Here is a 24272-nt window from a genome sequence, read left to right on the forward strand (position 1 = left end):
CTGCAGCAAGGGCTGTGTGTCCTCTCTCGGCCCCCTTTAACACCCATGTGCCCCCACAACAACTGTGCACCCCTTAGGAGTCCCTCACCGTGCCCCCTAGGCACCAGGGCAATGGGCACTGCATCCTCTCATTCCACTGGGCACTGCATAGACCCCTGACCCGCAGGGCCACCTCCCTTCGAGCAGCCCCCCCTTGCTAGCAGTACACCCCTAGCCACAAGGGAAAAGGGAATCCTTAATTCTCATTTAACAACCACACACGCCCTCGCCACAAGGCAGTGCAGCAACTAACTACCCACCCCCTATAACGACCGGGCACCCCCAACCACCAGGCAATGCACAGGCTGACGCCTCCCATTAGCAAGCATATACTCTCAACCACCGTAGGCATCATCTAACTACCCTCCATTCACAGCACCATCTCCTAACCACCACCAATGCCTCTCCATTAATGCCCCGCACAGCAGTCATACACTCCTTAGCACCCACTGAACCCGCTTCTCCATTGACATCCCAGACACCCCAAAACTACCAGGGCAAGGCAGCTAACGCCTCACTCCACCGTATACTGCCAACCAGAACAATGCACCTTCTAACTCCGTGCACCCCCTAACCACATGAGCAGTGCAACCTCTAAGTAACAGGGGGACTGGATACAGAATATTTTTCAAGTAGGTTCGGGGATTTACCCGTCCCCAAAGCAATGTATAGGGTTATAAGAAAGGGGAGAGGAGAAGAGGTGGCTTTGAGCTTCCTCCAAATGTTCCCCCTCCTCTGTTTCAGCACCAAAGGTCTGCCCCCTTCCTTTCACAATTTCTAAAGGCATGTTAATTGATGTATTCACGGATATGAAGCAGGGTTTGATGGTGTTGTGTGTGCGTGCCCTGTTGTTGATTTAGGAAGGACACCAGGAGAAGGACCCACGTCCCTGATGGAACTTTTTTTCTCTTTTTCACTTGGGTGTGTCTCTCTAGGTGTCAGGTTGAACTTACTTTTTGCGAAGCGTCAAGCTATTTGTATTTCGTTGTGTGAGGAGGTAGGGGGAGGTGTTGCTGCCTCCCGGAGTTACACTGTTTTACAGCTGCTTCTGGAGAACAGATCCCCCTAAGCTAGGGGTAGAAAAATTATCCAGATTTTAAAACTGGGATCTACAAAGGGGCTAAGAGTGGGGAGAGAGGACAGAGCTCTTGCCCTCCCAATGGGAGATGGTGCCCCTTCACTTCTCCTGCTGGACAAGTTAGGAAGTGTCTGTCCTGAAGACGTTCATTTTGGCAGGGGACAGTGCATAAGTTATCAGTAACATCATACGCTATTTAGATAATAAATACCACCCAGATCTAAATCGGGAATGTTGCTTTTCATTTTCAGTCGACATCCGCACACTCCGCGAATGTTAAGAAAGGATTATTATGTGGTGGTTCGTGTGCTTGCTTTTAAGCAAGCCTTTACCCTCCCACCAAACTTTCCGCTGCAGATTTCTTTCAATTCCTTCAGTGGTGAAATGAGTAGTAACTCGGCTGTCCCAAAGCACCTGTGCCTGTCCATCAGCACCTGAGTCAGTCCAAAACCCAGCACCGGAATTCGCAGATCTAAACTTTGCAATTTTGGATTTTACTGCCTGTGTAAAATCGAAACCCCTCCAACCTCCTGCTATTGCAGCATCCCTGGCAAAATATAGTTACCCCTGCCTGAAAATCATTGAAAAGCAGAAGAGTTTGAAATCAGTATCTTCTAGAACAAAGTATAACTATCTAAGAGTGCTGTAGTTCCTGACCGATAGAGATGTAATCATTACTAAGGGGGATATATTTGTAAGTGAAAAATCAATAGCATCAGTAAAGGAAACTGACATTAAAATAAGTGTATGTAAAGCTGACATGGAGATTGAATGGCTTGCTTTAATATCAGACAGAGAAACAGACTACATTTGTCTGAAGCTCACATATATGACAGGGAAAGATCGTGGAAGAACTCGGTCTGCCTTAGAGTTAAATGATTAGTAGTCTTTGTGGGCCCCACTTGTTAGAGATTGCAGAGAACAGGCTAAACAGAGCCATTAGAAAATCTTCTACTTCTGTAACTTTGCCAAGCATTAAAGGGCCATGGCAAATATCAGGTGTAGATCACTTTTCCTGAGCAAGTCTTATTCAGAGGGCACTGATGGTTGGGGGTAAGGAGGAGGAGATTTCAGGTAACTTTGATTGTAATTTTGATCATTGTTAGATTAGATTAGATTAGTATTAAAGTTATAGTTCACAGAAGTAAACATTACACATTGCAGTTATATCTGTCTCTGGCTTCTTTTGAAATGTCAGGCATCATCTTCTTCTTCTTTTTCTTATTTACTTACCTTTAAAGGATACTATCACATCTGCTGGATTAAAAAGTTTAGGAGAAAAATATGAACCTAATATGACACAAGATATGGTTACAAAAAAGCACATTTAAACCTGATAAAAGGACAGATGTGTTTAGAGCATTTCCCAATCCCTCTCTGTCTATATATATTTATGCACACACTAGCTAAATTGGATGAAGTATTCAGTATGCACAATATTCAAATACTACAGTAATAAAGGCCATACAGGTACCTATTGACAGACCTGCATAGATTTATCCGGTTTATTGAGGTGTCAGGGATATTAAATTGACTACGAGCAGTTCTTTGACCACTTACACCACCACTCAGCTATAAAGCATGTGCACATTTACATACATCTGTATTTTTACACAGAGAATATATGTGCATGCATTATGTATACATTCTGTATGTATTACCTTTATTTACTACTGAAAAACTGTACTGTAAATCCTAATTACATTTACTTAACAATTATCTTGAACACATATTTTATCAGTTTTCTTTTCACTGTATAAATTGAAATGATCTGTAACTCTGCACAATTTCAAGATGAAATAATCCAAATGCATATATAACAAAAAAAATCACTGTAAGTTAATGTAATACAGTAGCAGTTATCTTTAACTATATATATACACAGATCTGGGATGTACCGTAACTAGCTCACATACAGCATGCTTTTTAAAAATTGGCAACTGAAGTTTTATTGGCAATAAATAATATGTTGATGATAATATTTTGAATGGTGTGTTAAGTATATCATAATTCTATTATAGGATTCTCTAGTTAAAAAGTGCTTTGGACATACCACTGTTTTAATTTAAAAAAAACCCAGATATAAATCAATTGTAGGAAAGGAAGTATGTTATAAACAATGATAGTTTTGATTATAATTTTTTAAAATCATGTTGGCTAGTAAAACACTTGAATTGGAGTATTAATATTTACATGAGCTGTGAAGGGAGTTCTTGTTTAATATACTGAGTAGTAAGACTAAGTTAGTGCAAACTATTTTTATAGTGAAGAATGTTAACAATGCACTTATTAACATAGCTTTGTAACTGCTTAATAATATTCAGGTGGCTAAGATATAAAGGAAATTGGGACAATGGGACTGGGGCCAAATTATGTTCACGTTATTCACAAGTAGTTCCATAGTAGTCAATGGGCCTACTTACTTGAGTTGGGATAACAGGATTTGTCCCTCAGTTGACAATTCTTTCAGTAGCATCTTACTGAGACACGCAAAGACAGAATTATTACACCAGGCGTGTATGTTCTTTGTTGTCCTGCAAGAAGCTGATAGTAGCAAAAAGCATTAGTTGACATAAGATAACAACAATCAAGAAAAAAATCAATGTACAGTATTCAAGCTATATCCAGTAGCACCAGTAGTTAAGGGTCTGTCAGCATTTCACTCTAACCCCCAGTTTCCAGAGTTTATAACTCAGCTGTTTTAAATAGCTTCAAGCTGAACTTGGTGTATAAATTGTCAGTCCAGATGTATTTTTTTAAACAAAAAGTAGTGCAAATCAGTTATTCTGTTTTAAGTTATAGACCATTAAAATATTTTTAATAGCTTCAGATGCTCTTTTGGCAAACTCTAGGCAAGAAAAGACATTATTTGTAATATAGGAGGTTTTACATTCTGGGAGCCCTTTATGCGAATAATGCCTTTTAGTATTTTTACAAGCAAAGGTATTGAAATGATAGAGATAGTAGTGTTTGAAAACAGCTAATATCATGTACACGAGCTCTTTCTGGAAACAATCTTTTTACTATGTAAAGAGTCTTACTACATAATATTATTGTGTAGTATTTTTGCCTCACATTTATAACATCAGTCTTCAATGTACATACCTTGGCCATTTCAAATCCCATGGGACTGAAACTGGCAAACAGGTTGCCAGACCAGACATGAATTGTTATTCGAAAAAGTACATGCATTGATAAAGTCATTTTCAAATTCTAAGATTTGTGTTTTGTGGCTCCATGTGCCTTTTTGCTGAGACCTAGCTAAAAAAAAACCCCAAATGCTTAATTTTTAGTCATCAGAATTTATAGGTATTTTAGTATGGATTGGTGCCTTTTTGAAAATAAATATTTTTAAATGGCTGAGATATTAATCTTTGAAAAATAGCTAAATAGCCCACAGAGTAGCTACTCTTAAATATTTATGTTTAATGATTAGTACTACTGCCTTTTTTTTTTGCAATGCATTATAATCCTTGATTTTCTGTCTAAGATATTTTAAATCATTTAGGTTGATACGTGGCATAAAAACTGCCAACTCAAAGTTCACTTCTTTACACAAAAAGTCTTTCAATACATAAAGTTATTCTTAATTTAAAAAGTGGATAAATAATATGTATTTTTCTAACTTTCTGACTTTTTTGTAAAGCTATGGGCCAGAACAGTGACATTACATATGTGCCATAGCCTATTAATATTTCATTACAAAAAATGTAAAATGGCAGTGGTAAATGTATTATTCTTATTCGGTAGTAGAGAAATATTTTGTGCAGTATGATGGAACTTTGTTTTATTAGACAAAGTTTCATGTTTGCACCCAGAGCTCCGTGTGTCTGTTCTCAGTAAGAATAATATTCAGTGACATTACATAACAGTGTGTCAAAGGATGCTGTACATTAAGAATAATGTCGGTGCATATTAGGTATGAGCAGCATGCTAGCACTATGACTCAAGAAGTGTCGTACACAAATTGTACTGCTGTTTAAAATGACAAATTGAACTTAAATAGACAACATTTAAAAAAAAAAAACCCCACTTACGGATCAGAGTGAAACCCACTGAAAATGAAGACGTTAAGGTGTCAAGATAGAAGGGGCCTTCGAAGAGTATTTTATCTTACTCATGCTCATTCCATTGTGTCCAGATAGCAATCTATATTATTCATTATTACGAGGGTTCAAGACAGATTGTGATCAGTCTTACCCAATATTTGATCTGCTGCATAATACATAGACACAAGGAGGTGAGTTGAGGACAGAGTAATTTCACTCCCTCTTCTTGAGGCCCCTTGACAGACTTGCACTTCCTTCTCTGCTCTGAGTTTCTTTTGCTTTTCTGGATGTAATGTGTTGAAGTTTTTTGTAACTCACATTGGACATGTATATGGATAACAAGAATATCCAGGGTTGTAAGAGTCAAAACTCAAATCTTAAATTTTTTTTTAGAAGTGATATAAAACCTCATGCTTTAGGGTTTAAACCAAACTCTGATTAGTAGAGGGTAGGCAGGCAGATTATCCCACATCTGGCTATTGTGGGGTTTCTAGCACCTTGCTCTGAAATATCTGGTTCTGGCAGCTGTGAGAGACAGGATATTGGGCTAGATCAGGGGTTCTCAAACTGGGGGTTGGGACCCCTCAGGGGGTTGTGAGATTATTACACGGGGGGTTGCGAGCTGTCAGCCTCCATCCCAAACCCTATTTTTCCTCCAGCATTTATAATGGTGTTAAATACATTAAAAAGGGTTTTTAATTGATGGGAGGGGGGTGGCACACTCAGAGGCTTGTTATGTGACGGGGGCACCAGTACAAAAGTTTGAGAACCTCCGGGCTAGATGGACCATGGGCCTTATTCAATATGTCAGTTCCTATGTTCTTGTGGTCAGTGACATTAAAATCACTTTACAGTAATTTTTGGGGTGAAATCCTGCTTCACCGAAGTTAGTGGCAACACTCCCTTTGTGTGTTAGGTGGTCTTTGGAAAATTATACAAGCATCAGTTTAATCCATCATATGCAGTGCATCAGCTTTGCTACATGCTTGCTCCGATTCAGATCATCAGAGCAATAATTTTTAGTAATGGAAGCTATCAATTAATGTATATTTCAAATTTGGTATACATTTGACACTATTTTTGTTGCTGTTCAGCACACAGGGTTATATCACGCCGTCCATATTTATTCAGAGCTGTTAATTATTTCTACTTAATTGATGGTATGATTTGACCTGAACTTATTAGTTTCAGACATGATCATATTTCGGAAAGACATTTAAAGTTGAATTGATTACAAAATATCATTGAGTGTATTGCAGAAAAAAAGAGTTGATTATCACCTGGTTTTGTAGTCTGAATAATAAAAAAAATAATATCTGACCAACAAATGGTAGTAATTGTAAAGGGACAGGGTTCAGTAGAATCATAAGCTAGAATGTCTCAGGCCAAGTATTTTTATAAAAAGTTTTAAAACTCTCATGTACAAAATGTGTGACTCTATTTGTTACACATCTATATTTGGTGTTAGTAATGTTACAGTAAAGGGCATAGGAAAATTATTTGCTTAGTACTGTTGTGGAGAATCATTGCATCCAATCTGAAGTAATGTTGAAATAAACTTTCATAGTGAATTAGTGCTCATGTTCTAATTTAAATATAAAAATACTATTTTATATCCCAAAGCATTTTCAGAACAGAATATAATAATCTGTTCTCACTTCTGGCTGCACTGAAATTCAGTATCTGTTTAATAGCCCACTCCAGCAGTACACAATCTGTAGGACAAGAAGTGAGAATATCATATATATTTGAAATACAAGGTCAGATTATGTTGGTGTAGTGTTGTCACCCAAATTAGAATTAGAACAATACACCAGAGTTAACCACACCCTACTCTTGAGACAAGTGCTACAAGATCTTTAACAGCTACAAGAGGATAGGCTCTTGGTTTTATGTTGTATCTGAAAGATGTCAGTTCCAGCAGCACAACGCTCCATAACAGAATGTTGGAGAACTCTTCCAAAGGAGGTGTGCCATTTATTGAAGCCCCAGCACTACTTCCCGCTGCAGCTAGATGTTATTTGGAGGTCTCCCCTCCAACTCTTTAGGCCTAACCCAGTTTCTCTGGTGAAATCTGACATGATCAAGTGCTCAGATACTACCGTGATGGGAGCCAGTCTAAGAGTTTAAATAGAACAGAATTGCAGAGCGAAATGGCTGCTGATAATAATATCCAACTTTCCATTTCAAATGCATTCTCATGTATGATTTATGGATATGAGCCATATTTCATGTTTTCCCACTGCACACGGGCTGCAAAGAACAAAGTTGGCTTTGAGGATTTATTAAACCATATACTCCCCATAAAGATACTGAACATTTCTGAATAGGTAAAACAAAGAAGGACCCTCTATTAGACTATGAGAAAGCGAGACATTATGAGATGTTTCTCTGTTTGATGTAACGATTTATTGCTTACTCAGCTGGCTCATGACTATTGACCACAGTTGACAGCAACAACCACCGCAGAGCTTAATACCGAAGGTGCAGATGTGTAAACTGCAACAAAGACAAACATTTTCAAACCTAATTTCAAGAATTATTGCTGTCTCCCCATTGTCACAGGTGGTGGCTTTAGGAGAAGTACCTGATGGGACCGTGGTCACCGTCATGGCTGGAAATGATGAAAACTATTCTGCAGAGCTGAGGAACGCCTCTGCTGTGATGAAGAACCAAGTGGCCAGGTTTAATGACCTAAGATTTGTGGGCAGGAGTGGAAGAGGTACGCTGTTACATTTTATATTTTTATAAGGAATAACAAATGCAGTCGAGAAGTCAAACTGATTCCACAATGAAATACTGATTAGTCTGTAAATAAATCCCCATCAGCCTTTCACTTACAAGGATAAATGCAGGTTTTATTCACAAACTTCAGCATTTGTCCAGACTGAGTTTGTTGTCTTTGCACCTTGCCAGGTTTTTCTGACTCCTGACATTTTTGGCTTGTTTTTATGACATCTGAATTTTGAAAAAACATATGTACTGCCCTGGTTCTATATTTTACTCATATTGGGAGGGGAGAATGAAGTGAAGAGTTTCATGTTCTGAGTTACGTGAAGTCACACAACTGATTTCAGGCCATGGTAATGAGAGAAGAAAAATGCATGTGCTCCTGCAGCAGTAAAGCAGCCTCTTAACTGGTAGCAGGAAGAGCTATCGTTATGTTCTTTGCATCTCACATGTGCTATCGGTAGGGCCCTACCACATTCACAGTCCATTTTGGTCAATTTCATTGTCATAGGATTTAAAAAATCATAAATTTCATGATGCCAGCTATTTAAATCTGAAATCTCAGGTGTTGTAATTGTAGGGGTCTTGACCCAAAAAGGAGTTGTGTGTATGGGGGGCTCGCAAGATTATTGTGTGTGGGGGTTGCGGTATGGCTGCCCTTACTTCTGCGCTGCTGCTGGTGGTGGCGCTGCCTTCAGAGTTGGGCAGCTGGAGAGGGGCAGCTGCTGGCCAGGAATCCAGTTCTGAAGGCGGAGCCGCAGTCAGCAGCAGCGCAAAAGTAGGGATGGCATGGTATGATATTGCCACCCTTACTTCTGCACTGCTGTCTGCAGAGCCAGGCCCTCAGTCAGCAGCCATTGCTCTCGGGCCATCCAGCGCTGAAGGCAGCACACAAGTAAGGGTAGCAATTCCATGCCCCCCCCAATAGCCTTGCAACCCCCCTGCAACTCCCTTTTGGGCCAGGACCCCCAATTTGAGAAACACTAATCTCCGCCATGAAATCTGTATAGTGTAGGGTAAAAGCACACAAAAGAGCAGATTCATAGAGGGAGACCAGATTTCACGGTCCGTGACATGTTTTTCATGGCCGTGAATTTGGTAGGGCCTTAGCTATAAGCCATATACTTTATGGGCCAATCCCATAGGTCCTTCCATTGACTTCAGCATGCTTTGAATCAGGCTCCACATGTGCAGCAACATGCAATCTTATGTTCCCTGTCCGTAGCTTGCTTAACTTTATAAACCCTGGTTGTAGGCTTTTGGTCTGAATGAAATTTAACCTCTAATATACATTGCTTACATCAGAATGGCAGAGATTATAACTTTGTAGTTTCCTAAAGATTTAGAGCCCTGAAGTTGTCTCTTTGCTGCTTAAGAGCTTCCTCTAATCTGAAATCTATACTCCAGTCATAAGAAGCTTTTATAACCAAGGCAAAGATTGAAAAGAATTTCCTTTTAAAATTCTTGCAGCTGCTTTAAAATTTGAGTTCATGACTGAAAGGATGCCTTGAAGGAAACTAACGTGTCAGTTTTTACTGAAGGAATCCTCAGAGGGGTTTGCTATATCAGGCCACTGATTCAGCCTAAATATTTTTTGTATATTTAATGTAATATTTAGTTTTTAAAAAGTCATCCAGGGAAAAAAAAGGTCACACACTTTGTTGCAAAATTAACAAAAATGCTAATTTTATAATAATACACTATGTAGAGGAGTTGCAATCCAGCTTTGACAGCGCGATCGTTTATCAGAGAAAGTCAAACCTCTGACAACTGCCTCTATAGTTCAAATCAGATGGCACATTGTTACAATTATAAGCGTTTGATAAAAACGATTCAATATGGACTGTTTCCAGTGAGTAGATTTTATTTTAGGAATGTGGCCAATAATGTGTACTTTTTAGCTTTTACGTTTTTTAAAATTATGTATAATAAAGGACCACTCTACTGCAAAGGTAATATGATATAAAAATGGAGTTCACTACCCTCTGAGATAAGGTGTTCTTCTTCTCTTCCATTTATCTTACTTCCTTTAAAAAAAAAAAGTTAGTCTGCTTTTGTCTTTCCACTGATGGATTAAATTTGAAGGTTCTCTGGCTCCACCACCAGTGCAGCCTTACAATAAAAGTACAGTAGTTATATCCCATAACAAGTGTTGAAAAAGAACTGACATATGATGTACTACCTGTGTGCTCTGAATCTCATTTGAAACCTATGAAATATACTTTTTTATTAAAACATAGGAAATGAAGTAGAGTATCTAAAGGATCTGGCACTATATACATATGCACACATATTTTAATTTTAATTATATATATATAAACACTTTTCATATTTGGCCAAAGTAGTTTCATTTATCTTTTGTATTCTTCAGTCTTTGGTTAAGAAGTTTTCTCTGATCAATCTGGGTAAAATCTATGGAAAAGTGATAGTGTACTTTACAAACTCTCAACATATTTATTTAAGAAACTTCAAAGAAAAACAAAGGGTGTGCACTCTTTTACTATATTGGCTTTCTGAGTTTTGGCTAGTTTCCCAAATAGCAATTTTTATATTTAAAAAAAAAGAAAGAAAAAAGACAGACTTAACTGCTTGCAGACTTTTCACGCATGGAAGATGAAGAAAGCTTCTTTTGATGAAGTGTAATTATGTCCAAACAGAGCTGACCCCCTCCCCCTATATTTCTTATGATCTTAACGGAAGAAAGTAGGGATTTTCCTTTGAAGCAGCCGGGACTTGGTGGAAGATCTGAAATGCCACATTCTGCTGCCAGAGGCAGGATGGAGAAATTGGTCCAGACTTGTCTTCCAGACTTAGACAGAACAGAGAGAGAGAGTTATCATTAATGATAGATTTTTATAACACCACTTAAAATAGCAGGAAAGCAAACAGTAGTAGCAAACAGACATGAGAAAGCTACACATAGAGCAGAGAAGAATATTGGTGGCTGCATGAAGTTGGATAGGAAAAATAAAAAAGTAAAGAAGTCATTTTTCAGAGGCAAGAAACTAATCCACACCTGTTTCTGACTTTAAGTTTACATCTTTCAAAATAGCTCCCCCTTTGATCTTTGTATCTCTAAATGTAATCGTCAAGTCTGAATCATCAACCTACCTCTTTACCTTCTCTCCCTTTCCCTTCTTTCCCATGACCCATGGGGATGCTCTGATGTCTGCACATTTGAATATTATCCAATAGAAGAGATTACCTGCAACTTCACCGTTTTGTTTATTTATTTTCTATCCCATGGCAACACAAACACTTTTTTGGATTGGGGAAATACAAGTATCCTAACACTGGGTCCTAAATGTGTATGCAGAAGTCCCATTAGTCTCAATGGGAGTTGCTTATGCGAGGGCGTAGGGCAGTAACTTATCCTTAGGGGCCTGATCCTGATCAATGGAATGACTCCCATCTTCAATGGGTTTTGGATCAGGCCCTTCATTTTTTTGTGTCTTGATATTTTGAATTAATCACATTAGCATCTGGATGAAAAAAATATGCAACACCTCCACAGGTCGCCAAGTCTGCTTCCAAGCTAATTTCTCTTGTTAGCTTTAGGCTCCAACATATGTCAGTCTTGCCCATTACTATGTCAGTTGCACTCACATGTGTTAATGACAAAGAATGCACAGTTTGGGGACACATTCAAGCAAGAGTGCCAAATAATTTCTTACCCTGTGAGGCTCATTAAAGAGTACTATAATTATTCATTAGCTACCAGAAGTAAATCGTTTACATTTTTAAGGGCACAGAGAAAGCTATTAAAAAAAGGTACATAGAAAGATTTTGCAGCTGATGAAAGATATACAGAAAATCAATTAAATCTAACTGTGGAAAGCGTAAGTGTTCACACAAATACATAATCCTATGAAATGTACTTTGGGCCCAATCCTATAATGTCTAGAGCACCTCTTGAAAAGGTGCCGAGTGCCTTCAATCCCCTTAGGCTTCACTGGAAGTCGAGGATGCTCAGCACCTTGAGGATTGGGCCCTGGTCCTACAAAAAGCAGTGAATTGGTTAGCTGAGACTTCCTGAATGCTGATACATTATTGCATCTGTGTAGCTAAGAATATCAAGTAGGGAAAAGAAAACTCTCCCCCTTTCAAATTAGACGTGCTCAACTGCTCGTAGTTAGGCTTTGGCAGGATGATAATGTAGACATGCGCACAGGCCTTGGCAGAAGGCAAAATATAGCCCTTTATATGAAGTGTGTATTTTTTGGCCATTGTATTATGTAGAGATATTTTTGGGATAGAAAATCTTGCAGCACTTGTCTAGCTGTAGAATGAATTTTCAAACTGTCACAAGCAGTGTGCTTTATCGTGTTGTTTTTTTAATCTAGACAGGCTTTTATGGCCATTTGACATATTAATAAAACCATAATATGGTAGGATCAAATTCTGTCTGTCGATGCACTTGGAAGCTCCCATAGATGTCTGCTGTAGCCACCCCTCTACAAATGGGTGAAATGTCACCGGTGAATTTTTGTGTAAGCAATAGGTTAAATTCCTACTACTCCTCTATAGTTACTCTTCTCTGCAATGTCAGTTTTGAGAGACCTGCAGAAGGGTCTCTCTCTACCTTTTTCTCTAGTAGCGAGGATGAGGGCAGCCAACTACTTCCACATACTCTCGTTGCTGCCTGCTAACAGAATTTAACCTTTTTAGTTTTCCATCCCCCCTGCCAGAGCCTGGAACTCACAGACTTCACTCTCACTTGTGTCTGTTGGAGAAATGGGCGCAACTGGAGCATAGTTCCACCTGGAAAGTTATTTTACTCTACATGACAGTTCTATTCTCTTGAAACATTCTCTGTCGCTTGCCCTTAGAAAAATATGGCCAAGATCGTCTGAAGTCGTACGCTTGATAGTAAATGATGTGTGTCTCAGGCAGGTTTTGAAAGTGTATGACTTGGCTTGAAAAGAAAGATCAATTACTAGATTTGACAGCCAAAGACCTGTTCTGTGTTAGGGTTTGAACTGATTGCATTAAGTTTTGTGCTCTTACATATTGTTTAAGATTTGTGTTTTGATTGACTGCCTTCAGAGTTCAACGAGAGGGGGAAAAAAGTCACTGGCTAAAAAAAAAAAAGGGGGGTTTTAAGTTTCTGGTAAAATAGCAGCTTAAATGAGCAATAAGGCCTGAGATTGCTGACTGTTTTATTGAGTCACTGTTGTACGCCCACCTTTTCCTGTCTTGAAAGAGTTTGCAGTTTTGACTATCTGACGTGACTAACCGTTGCATATCTGACTGATTACAACTGTCAGTGAGTCTGCAGAACAGAGGCCAGTGTCTTGGGAGAATGTATGCTGAGATCCAGTCTTTTGGTTTATTTATTTAGTTCTTCATTGTGCCAAAGGCTGCAGGTCATCGTGTACAATGTCTATATGAAATGTAACACTGAAAAGTTAAAATGCAGATTTGTGATAGAAAATATTTTATACATACAAAAACAATTTCTCACAGTCAGTGGATAGATATTTAAAGATTTAATAGGTGGAGTATATGTAAGGAAAAATGTCTGCTCCAATAACAAAGATAGCATCATATCATGCTAGGCAGATTAAGGATGGACACACTAAATGTTAAATGGCATCCATGAGGAATATATATTTTTCCTCATATTATTGTAGTGAAGTCAAACAAATAAAATGACAAAACAATGTGAAGTAAATAACATTAGGAACAAATTCTGCTCTCTGTCACCCCACAGTAAAATGTAAATAACTCTATTTAGCTGAGTTGCTTTGGATTTACAGTGAGGTAAATGAGAGCAGAATTTGTCTTATCCCCAGTAGTGAATTACTCTTGTTCTATCATTGTGTCACGATCTAATATTAAATAAGAAATCTTAAATTGTCAACACTTGGATGGTATTACTGATATTAGAGTATAACTGAAGGGGAAGAAAACTCGTATGATTAGTTTGTGTTTTTAATTTTCATGATTGTGGAAATGACTGGGAAGAATTGTAAATGCCTTTTATTCTTTACTGCCCATGCATATGGCTGTTTTCATGTTACAGTCATTCCTCATTTGTTGTTTTTGTTCTCTCTGTAGGGAAGAGTTTTACCTTAACAATAACTGTCCTTACGAACCCCCCGCAAGTCGCTACATACCACAGAGCTATAAAGGTTACAGTGGATGGACCAAGAGAGCCAAGGAGTAAGTACTGTGTTCTCTCTTTATGCTCTAATATCTGCTGATGGGAGTCTGTAAAAGTAAAATGTTAATTTTGTTTAATAGAGTCTTATAGATGGAATGCATTTCTTTGTGAAACATAGATCCCCAGTCAGCAAAATACTTAAGCACTTGCTTAACTCTAAAGTATGTGAGCAGTTCCATTGAACTCAGTGGGACTACTCATATGGTTGAAATTAAGCATGTGCTTAAATTCTTCTGAATTAGGGCAATAGTGAGCCTTATTTCATGTACACTAAGGCCCCTTTACACCACTCTGGCAGGATAAGGGAACTTTGGAAACAGTGGGCCTGATTCTTGTTTACGCTAAGGGCCCTTTATACTGCCAGAATGGTGTGAAGGGGCCTTGGGATAAATGAGAATCAGGCCCACTGTTTCCATGTATCATTTGATTTTGGGACCGTAGACCCAATCCAGCAAGGTGCTGAGTGCCCTCAAATTCCATTAACTTTAAACTGAGGAGACTCAGAAGTTAGCAGACGCTCAGTGCCATGCAGGATCAGTCCCAATTGATGGGGGGGAAATGCTTCTTTGCTCAGGATTTCTTTTGCCATCATACACTTAATGCGTCTGGCCCAATGACCGCTGGTTAATCATGTCACACCTGAGATTGGATTTTCCTAGCACAACGTCCGTTTTCAACTGTGTACTTACCACAGATCCTGGGAGCGAAGGAGTGAAATAAGTAACCATAAAAGCCCTAGCATGTTGACAGTGCTGTCTTTGTGTATTTCCCAAGCACAGAGAATGTGTTTAATTAAAAAAACAGACTTTCACTCACCTCTTATAACATGCACACGCCTTAATTATCAAAAATCTATTTGAAATAATTGCTGGCTTTCTTGTTATGACAGTTGTGTTTGGTCATGTTCCAGTAATTGTTATAGATAGCTCCTACTAATAGATACAGTCAGACCTGGTTAATCCATCTTGGTTTATCTGGCTGGCTGGCAGATTTAACTGGTAATCAATCTTGCATCGTGCAGGTATCACTGAGGAGCCAGTCCTAGATTTTTTCTTAATCTAGCTAAAAACAGTGTTTCCAAATTGATTGGGATTAACCAGGCCTAGTTGTATTTAAAGTATGTGTAGAGATTAAGGATTATTTGATGAATAGCCACATTAAAAATATCTCCTAAAGGAAGCATCTCAATTCATTGTTTTGTCTTTGATCAGCAAATTCAGAGTTGACCTTTCAGGGTTTATAGGGAGTTTTACTTAAAATACTGCAAAGGTACAGGTAGGTAGAGTTGTACCCAAGTGAAGTGGCTCCCAGGCCAATACAGCTGAATTTGCAGCTCCTTCCCCTAAGATTGGGAGAAGCAGTTTAAAATGTCTTCCGCCTTACATAAGACCTGCCCTGTCTGCATAATTTCCCCCCCGATCAGTAAGTGAGAACAGTCAAGCAACTCTGCTCTTATGGATGCATTTCATTCCATAGATGCCTCTGGTGCTGCCTGCTCTTGTTGGAGGTTTTCTGCTTTCAGGTTACTATCGCAGAGAGTGTTTTGTCTTGTCTTACTCTCTTTTGGTAATTCTTCTGTTCTTGCTAAAGATGCTGTGTTCACCTGTGACTGCTGGCCCTGTCTAACCTGCTTGGAGACTTCTGGCTAAATGTGTCCCTGGTGTAATGCCAAAGGAGTTAGTTACATGAGGAATTAATTTGGCTAATCCATTTAGGGGCTGCTTCCATGTGTTGATGCATCCATGAAATTGGATATCTCCAAGCAGAGGAGACAGTGTGGGCTTGGGGGTGGAGAGCGAAGAGTGTATAGAGAGTAGCATCTGAATAGACAGGGATGGCACAGACTGTGGGAGGAATAATCTAATTAGACTGGGACTGCACCATCACAGTAAGCAATTAAAAAAACCTCAGGCTATGTTCATATATCTTAGAAATCCTATTAAGACCAACTTGAATTTTTTACTCTAGTCTCTTTGGGACAGATCTCCAGATGTGATATGCATCTACTATTCTTAAGTGTGGATGCTCGATAACTCTGAAAATCAGTTCCTGTAGTTTGATGGAGTCCACTTGTATGTAGTTTTCAGTCAGTCAGATGTGGCCAAGAAGGGCCAATTCAAGTTTAGAATGTTGTTTGGCTGGTTTATGATGCTCATCTTCAGAGTTGGTTGGTTTGTGCAAGCTCTGTTGTTTTGGACTGATGTACAAGATATGGGATCATAATAGCAAGAGACTGACTAGTTGTTTTGAATGGGAGTCATTGATGTGAATTTTAAGGGAGAGAGCGGCTCTGGAAAATGGACTCTTCTGTAGAAGCTTCACTGAAGTGCTTTTCTTCTGAGAATCCCTGCATTAATTTCTGCTCTTTAGTAATTGCATTAATCAGTGTAATAAATTTTGGCACCTGCCTTGCATGAGGAAAGCTAGATGGGTGGGGGCAATAATGACTTCTATTCAACAAGTGGCTCCAATAGCAGATGTATTTTTCTTAATGAGTTATGTATCAGCAAACAGTGCCCCTCTTTGCCAGGACCTGCATTTCACTCAAATGTCTGAAGCATGTTATTCTATTTTTCCTCTCTCTGGCGGCTAAACCAAGGCTGTCACATCACAAACAACTTCTTTTCTTAATATACACATCTGGCGTTGGCAGTTGGACCAACTTCATAAGAGCACATGATCATCATTCATTACAAGATTAAAAAGTACCCCATGGCATCATTGATGTTTTTTAACTTTGATCTTTTGCAGTTGTGATTCATCTCAGTTATAAAACTTCCCTTTAAAGGAACACAACTGATGACTTATTAGAACCTTCATCCTAAGTAGCGTAAACATAAAATTATGCACATCTTTACAGAATGTCATTTACTTGGGTTGCCAGCTTATCATCTTAAGACATGACTTCATGCTTTAGATCCTGAATTTGTAAGGCGTGTTTATAGGCAAGGCACTTTGACCTTCTGTTGGCAAGTTGATTCGAGAGAACAAACACTGTATGTTTTCCAATAGTAGTAGCAGACGCAGCAATACCATGACAGATATTGCAATCATTTAGAGCCCGACCTGAGGAGGTGCTGAACACTCATGGCACCCGGTGACTTCAGTTTGGAAGCTCAGCAGTTTGGAAAGTCAAGCTCTTAATATTAGCTCTGTTTAGTTGTATTAAACATCTGCTTGTAGAAGCTTGCTGCTCTCACCTCGCTCTGTTTCGTTATTATTTTAAAATATTTCAAGACGATGGCGTCAGGTTGCCTTATTAGACTGAGTCTAGAAAGTGAACTGGTAAAAGCTGCCCATTTTTACATGGGGGAAAGGTGAACCTCTTCCTGTGTCTCTTTGTAGGAAAGAGGTGTTTCTTGACTAGTTAACTCAGTCAGTGTTAGTCAGAATGCAGTTCAGGGAGTTCTACACTGCTGCTCAGTCTTTGTGTTGGATTAGGACAGAGCATGGCATGCAAGGTAATAGAATCTGGAGAGTGGATGGGGTAGGGATCTTGGGGACAAACTTGTGCCTTCTCAAATACCTGACATATCCTGTTATGTACACCCCGTCTTTAATGTACCGGCCTTATAAAATGTAGTCTCCAAACTAATAGACTACATTTTGTAATCCACTCAAATGAAAGTGAAATTTTGAGCTTTCAGCCAGGGACGGGGTTAGACTTGCTGGGGCCCAGGGCAGAAACTAAGGAGCAGGCCCCGACTCCGTCTCTCTTACCTGCTCACACATTGGATTTCTGCAACCTTTCTGAAGCTGAAGCCTGAACCCTGCCATGGGAGGCTGAAGCCAAAGCCTGAGCCTGCCACGTGGGTCCCCTGTGGCGTCAAGCCCTGGGCAATTACCCTGTTTGCTACCCCCTAACGTCACCCCTGCTTTCAGCATATATTAATTGATAGGGGGGAAAAGCTCTGCTTTCATTAGACTTACTTGCAGAATATTATCTGCAGCTAAAGCCTGTGAGGTACACACGTGATGAAAGGTATGAGCAAACATTGTCTTTTTGTCTGTGTGCTCTACAAAAGACAAGCAAAAGGAGCTGGTCAGTCTGGGTATTAACTGTTTGGCCGACTGGCTTAGAAAATGCAGAGCAGTGATTGAGATTTTTGAGATTCTTAGACTTAGAACCATAACAGCTTTTAGGAAGTTCTCTCTCCTTTCTTCCAAGGGGTGGGGGTGGAGGGGTAAGTCTGGGGTTGGTGGAATGTGCTTTAGAGTAGAACAGCTTTAAATCTCTTTCGGTTTTTTTATTTTTTTTTTATTTTTGACTGACTGTCAGGAGCTGGGCTGGTGGCCAAGCAGGAAATGACACATCGAGAGGCATTTGTGTTGTGCAACATTTTGTGGAACTGATGCAAGGCTACATTGCCTGTTTACGCATTCCTTCACTAACAGACTGCATGGCAGTAATTTTATTCAGCGATACATGGCATGCTACGGCAAGGAGCTGGATCCTTCACATCTCTTTATGCAGAATTATCACAGCAGTTAAAACATGCAGTGTGTCCCCTATTTAGAATATTCCCTGGCTTGCTTTCAAAGATTGCTACAGCAACACCTTCTTAACCCAATATGTACTGATTTGAATATGTTTTTCCACTGTGGTAAGTTTGCGTAGTGCCAGGAGATGTGTAGTTTTCAGAACAAGAGCACATTTTACATACGCACAGATTCCACTTTATACTTGTATTTTATATTAAACATTGTTTAAAAAATGTTTTAAGCTATATGTATTCCGGAAGCTGAACACAGGTTAAATATGAATGTGGTAATATGTTGGCGTAGTCAGGAAATTTTCATTCTAAATGAACACTGAGGTCCTTGAGATATTATAAAAAGGGTGCTGGATTCTCATCCAAGTGGAGGTTAGAAAAACGGGGCCTGATTCTGATCTCTTTCACTCTGTTGAAATCAGTTAGGATACTCTGGATTTCTACCACTGTAAATGAGAACAAAATAAGGACCAGCAGGGGCATGGTTTGAAAGTTGCTGTTACTGCCATTGATAGGTCTTCACCTCTGTGTTACAAGCAGTTCCATTCTATAAGATGTGAGCTGGAATGTGATTATATGGCCTTAGGAATGTTCAGTGCTGCTGTGCTATGCTGTTCAAGTTCGTACACCACGACTATCTGCCATGTAACATAATCCACTTAGGGTCTGATCCTGAAAGTGCAAAGCACCCACACCACTCATTAATTGCTCTGGGATTTGCAGGTGCTCAGAACCTCTCCTGGTCAGGGCCAGGGTTTCTTATGCCAGGAGTTCTCAACCTTTTTCTTTCTGAGCCCCTCCCCCCCACACACATACTTTAAAAACTCCATGGCCCACCTGTTCCACAACAACTGCTTTCTACATATAAAAGCCAGGGCTGGCATTAAGGGGTAGCAAGCAGGGCAATTGCCCAGGGCCCCATGCCACAGGGCGCCCCACGAAGCTAAGTTGCTCAAGCTTCTGCTTCAGCCGCAGGTGGTGGGCTCAAGGCCCTGGGCTTCAGCCCTGCACAGCAGGGCATAGGCTTTCTACTCTGGGCCCCAGCAAGTCTAACACTGGTTCTGCTTGGCGGACCCCCTGAAACCTACTCACGGCCCCTCAGGGGGCCCCGGACTCCTGGTTGAGAGCCACTGTCTTAAGCAACATGGCTTCAATCTTCTACTCTCTGAAGGGGATGGCAAAACTCCCACTGACTTCAGTGGACTGTAAGGCCAGACCTTGTTTCTCTAAGATACATTTATGATGTAAATTGGAGGACATGTTTCCCTCAGCACACACTGCATCTGGTTTACCTTCTGCAAGCATGCACTTCCCATGAAACCTAATATAACTGATGGACTGAAGAACATTTCTCCATTCCCCAATTAATATGTATTTTTCCCATTTGGTTTCAGAGGCCTTGGGAAGACTCTTAGTTAAGTTTAAATACCTTGTTCTAAAGTACATATCGAGGTATGGCATTATAATAGACATTGAAGGGTTAGCTTTGTTTCTGATATGGGTGTGTAACTCATAACAAGCGAAGCTGCTTGCAACCATCATGAAACATTCACCACAACTCCTTTAAGTCACCATTTGAGTTCATTGTGTGTATTTTCATTGTATTGTCATGTTTCTAGTGCTGATGAAAGGTTCTGGACTGACAGGCCTGAAGACTTAAGCCCCCTATTTATCCATAGAACAAGTATAGCAGAAGCAGCAGCTGCACAAACTTGACCAGCGTTACCCACGTGCTTGCCTCTATCCCTGAAGATATTTTTACGGATTAAAGGGTAGCTCAGTGTTCATGACCATTCAGTTCCTATCCTTACTATTGGGGCTGCTAGTGAAGATGTTCATTATTGACAGCTGTCATTAATGAGATGGACACTAGTTTACCAGGAACTGGACTGGGACCACCAACTTCATTTCATGGAGGTCACCAACTAGTTTTCAGCTGATCATACTTTTGATCCTGGGCCGGATAAGCTGAGGAAAAAAGACTGAGCCATGCAGTTCACCATTAACCTCAATTTTGTACAGTGCAGTTGTTTTGAAATCTGCATGATCCATATGGTTTTCATCAACCTGCTCTTCAGGAGCACAGCGCTGCCCAGAGATGTCTGGGAGGGGTGTTGGCTGACCATGTACTTAACTACAGAGGGAAAATCCTGCAGAAGACTATATAAAAAAAACCAAATGGATAAGTCTGAACAGAAAACTGCTCCCTAAAACATAAGCAATAGAGCGAGAGAGAGACCTGGCTGGAATGTTTCAATTGAAAACAAACTATTTTCATGGTTCTGTATAGATAATGCTGCTTAAAACACCATCTCATTTGGTGTATAAGATGATACCACAGTATCCTCCAATGTTGCAATTATTTTATTTGTATTACAAAAGCCCTTTCAGGCCCCAGCTGAAATCAGGGCCCCATTGTGCTCGATGCTGTACACATTCACAGTTGGAGGTGGTCCAGCCCCAAACAGATTACAACAAACATTGAATAGATAGGAGGGAGAAAGGGATACAACTAAATAATTCTAGGCAATAGCAGAAGTGAGGGGCATTCTGTATCTTCACATGGCACAACGTGAGGTGGGAGGACAGCAAGAAAGCAACTGTGATCTGCAAAAGACAGTCCTGACAGTTAAAAACAATTCCTAGTAGTTTTGTTATACTGGTCTTGCAGCAGGATCCTACAAAAAGGCATTAAAATAATATATATCTTACCTTTATATAGTTTATTTCCTTTTCAGCCATTCTAAATTTCTTTACAAGCTTTAGATATGGAAATCACTTTGTTCCCCACTGAAATGCAGTCATCCCAGAAGTGGAACATGGGAGCTGTTTAATAGTACGCAACCATAAGATAAAGAAACTTAGTCGAGGAAGTGAAGAAGAATATATCTCATTGAAAATTCGTATGTGTCTGGCGGTCTTAGTAATGATCCCATATTGGAATTTGCCCAGAACACCAGAACAAAACCCCCTAAGCCTATGAAAAGTGCTGGAATCTCTAATGAGTACAAATATTCAGCTCCTCTGTTCTATGCCTCATCTAACATAGGCCATCTCAAGCAGTACAGTGCCTCCACTACTATCATAGACTTAGATAAATCACAAATACCACTTCTTGCAGGTCTATCGTCCAAACCTGAGGTGGCCTAGCTGCAGGCCTGGTGTTTCCCAATGTTCTCCACCTCACTAAAACATTGTAGAAATATATAAGCAGCCGAAAGTACGGAAAGATGATAATACACTGTGTGATTGTTATAGACAATATGGCTTGAAGAGCAAGTGGAGAGGGGAGGGTTCAGTACTGTGCCAATGTCCCCACTTTCTTTTCCAACCATAATATAAAAATGAGAGCATTTCTGTTTTCCATCTCAACTCAGCTGCTTATGTGCAAGTGAGACCCCAAATACGTATGGTGAGTGGGATTTTCCCTTTTGTTAGTAGTGTGGATATTCATCCAAGGAAGGAAGACCGAAATCTAGCAATAAAAAAGGCTCACATGCCTTTTGCTTAAAAAAAAAAAAAAAAAAAGCTGGTTGTGCCTACAGCCGCTGCAAGATCAGAAAAGAGTATCATTCTTCATTGTATTGATGCCAGCTGCATATTGTAGGCTTGCTTTAGGGTCTACCGCTAGCACCGAGTTTTTGGAAATGCTTGCCAGGTTTGTGTTGCTGTCCTGTATCAGCATATTTTACCTCTTTTTTCCTTAGTCAAACTTTTATACTACCCACTCACCTTGCCTCTGGCATGTAACTTGTTTCACGGCACCATGTACACCCTCCTCACTGAATATCACCAACTCAAGAGGTTTTGCTGCCTCCAGGCCCCCTGTCACACAGTGCCGGATTCTGCCAACTTTACTCTCATTGAGTCGCATCGCCCCGTTCATTTCATTGGGACTCTTCAGTATGAATAAAGCTGTCAGAATCACAACCACAATAAACCGGTACTAATTAGTTTGCTACATTTTTTTAAATCTTGGTGCCCTATCCAACTCCTTGTATCCCCAATGTAGTGGAAATGATCCTGAATACCACCACCAGTGAGAGTTCAGAGGCTAGTAACATTGTCTTTCTGAGCTAGACAGGACAATAACCATCTAAATAAAATAGTATAGTAGGATTTAAGAAAGGGCTGGATAAATCTCATAGTGACATTTGTAACTTAAAGTGCTAAAATACAGGGATAACCCAGACCCATGTGGCCGGGTCAGGAAGAAATTATTTCTCTATGAACAACATTGTATAGCCAGCGGAGGTTTCCTGGGAAGCACCATGCATAGGACAGGCCATTGCCAGAGGCAGTGTGAAGTGTACAATACGAAACTTGAGGGGCAAACTGTCTGCTTCAATATGGTATAATTTATGGCCTAAATTTTCAAAGGCAGGCTGATTTTTCTGAAAGTGCAGACTCTCTAAAATCAAGCCCCTTCAGTAAATTTTAAATTGGGCAAAAAGAAAAAAAAAACCTACTCAAAATAGTCTCTCTTGAAAATTCAGTTCTATATTTTTAAGTGACACAAAAGTAACTAAAAAACAGAGCGCTAGAGATAAAATACACCCCCCCTCTTGCTAGGATATACAATTAATGAGGTACGTAGAGGGAAAGGGAAGTGCTTCTCATGGCAAAGACTGTATCTACTTTTGTGTTTGTGCAGCACCCAGCAATAGTGAGGACCAGATTTTGATAGGAGCTTGGAGGCAATAGCATCTTACAAATAAATAAGAAGTTTAGATAAATGAAAAAGTATATTTTAGGCATTTGAAATCCAAAAGTTTATCATTGCTTCAGTGTTGAAATTCCTAGGATATCAAGCAAACCCTCCCTTATCAATTAAAATAATTTTCATTCCTTGGTGTAAAAGTTGACTATATGGAATGTACTTTCTGCTTTCACACTCATTGCTTTAGACAGATTCTCATATGTCTGCTCTGTGGGTTATGTTCAGGAGACTGCTTGCTTTTGTACTTTTGTGTGTGTGTGTGTTTTCAAACACTTGTTCGTAAAACCAGCATCATAATGAAATTGGCACCTTTGCATGTGAATGTGTTGAACTCACAGGAGGGCTGAAAGACAGACCCATGAACGTAAAGTTACGCTGTGTTTCAACTCCTGAGCTTGGCGATCAAAACGAGAGTCATTTTAAAAGACAAGGATAACATTTTCAAAAGCACCACAATGAAAATAAGATTTAGGCTCCTAAGTCACTTATTGAAAACGTTACCCTTAATATGGCTATGCACTGAGGTTTTTCGTCGCACCAGATTAAAATATAATTTCTTCCAAATAGCTCACACTCATTAAATCATGTGTTCCACCATTCCATGAGTACTTGGTTGAAACAGTTAGTCTCTCCTTTTGGAAGGTTGGGACATCTAAGAGACAGATATTGCTGAGTAAGATTTCTTAGCTTTAATGTACACTTTAAATATATATTACACACAAAAAGCTATGTTAAAAGAACATTATTCAGGTTGCAAAGTCAAGCACTGAAAAGTGAGGAAATGTCAGAATTAAGGTTGCCTGTGCAGCTTCAGTGTTGCCCGCTTGTGCATATGCTTTATGATACAGTCTTTAATTACATGATCACATACTATTTTTTCCATAGGACCCCTCCCTCATTAAGTACACAGAATGACTGATGCTCACTTAATGAGCAGCTATTCAATATTTTGTTTTATCTTCATAGAACAAAGTGTGGCCCCTGCCTTATTTACTGC

General features: G+C 39.7%; 1 protein-coding gene across 3 annotated transcripts in view; it reads left to right on the forward strand.

Moving 5' to 3' along the window:
* The window catches only part of RUNX2 (RUNX family transcription factor 2), a 200986-nt gene that overhangs the window by 92159 nt on the left and 84555 nt on the right, over nucleotides 1-24272 (forward strand). For all 3 annotated transcript variants that reach the window (XM_024101101.3, XM_005297396.5, XM_042848656.2), the window contains 2 exons: nucleotides 7732-7888; nucleotides 13957-14061. In XM_024101101.3, the coding sequence (XP_023956869.1) occupies nucleotides 7732-7888; nucleotides 13957-14061 (262 nt within the window). The remainder of the gene's footprint in view (nucleotides 1-7731; nucleotides 7889-13956; nucleotides 14062-24272) is intronic.

This window comes from Chrysemys picta, chromosome 3, assembly GCF_011386835.1.
Source record: "Chrysemys picta bellii isolate R12L10 chromosome 3, ASM1138683v2, whole genome shotgun sequence".
NCBI lineage: Eukaryota > Metazoa > Chordata > Testudines > Emydidae > Chrysemys > Chrysemys picta.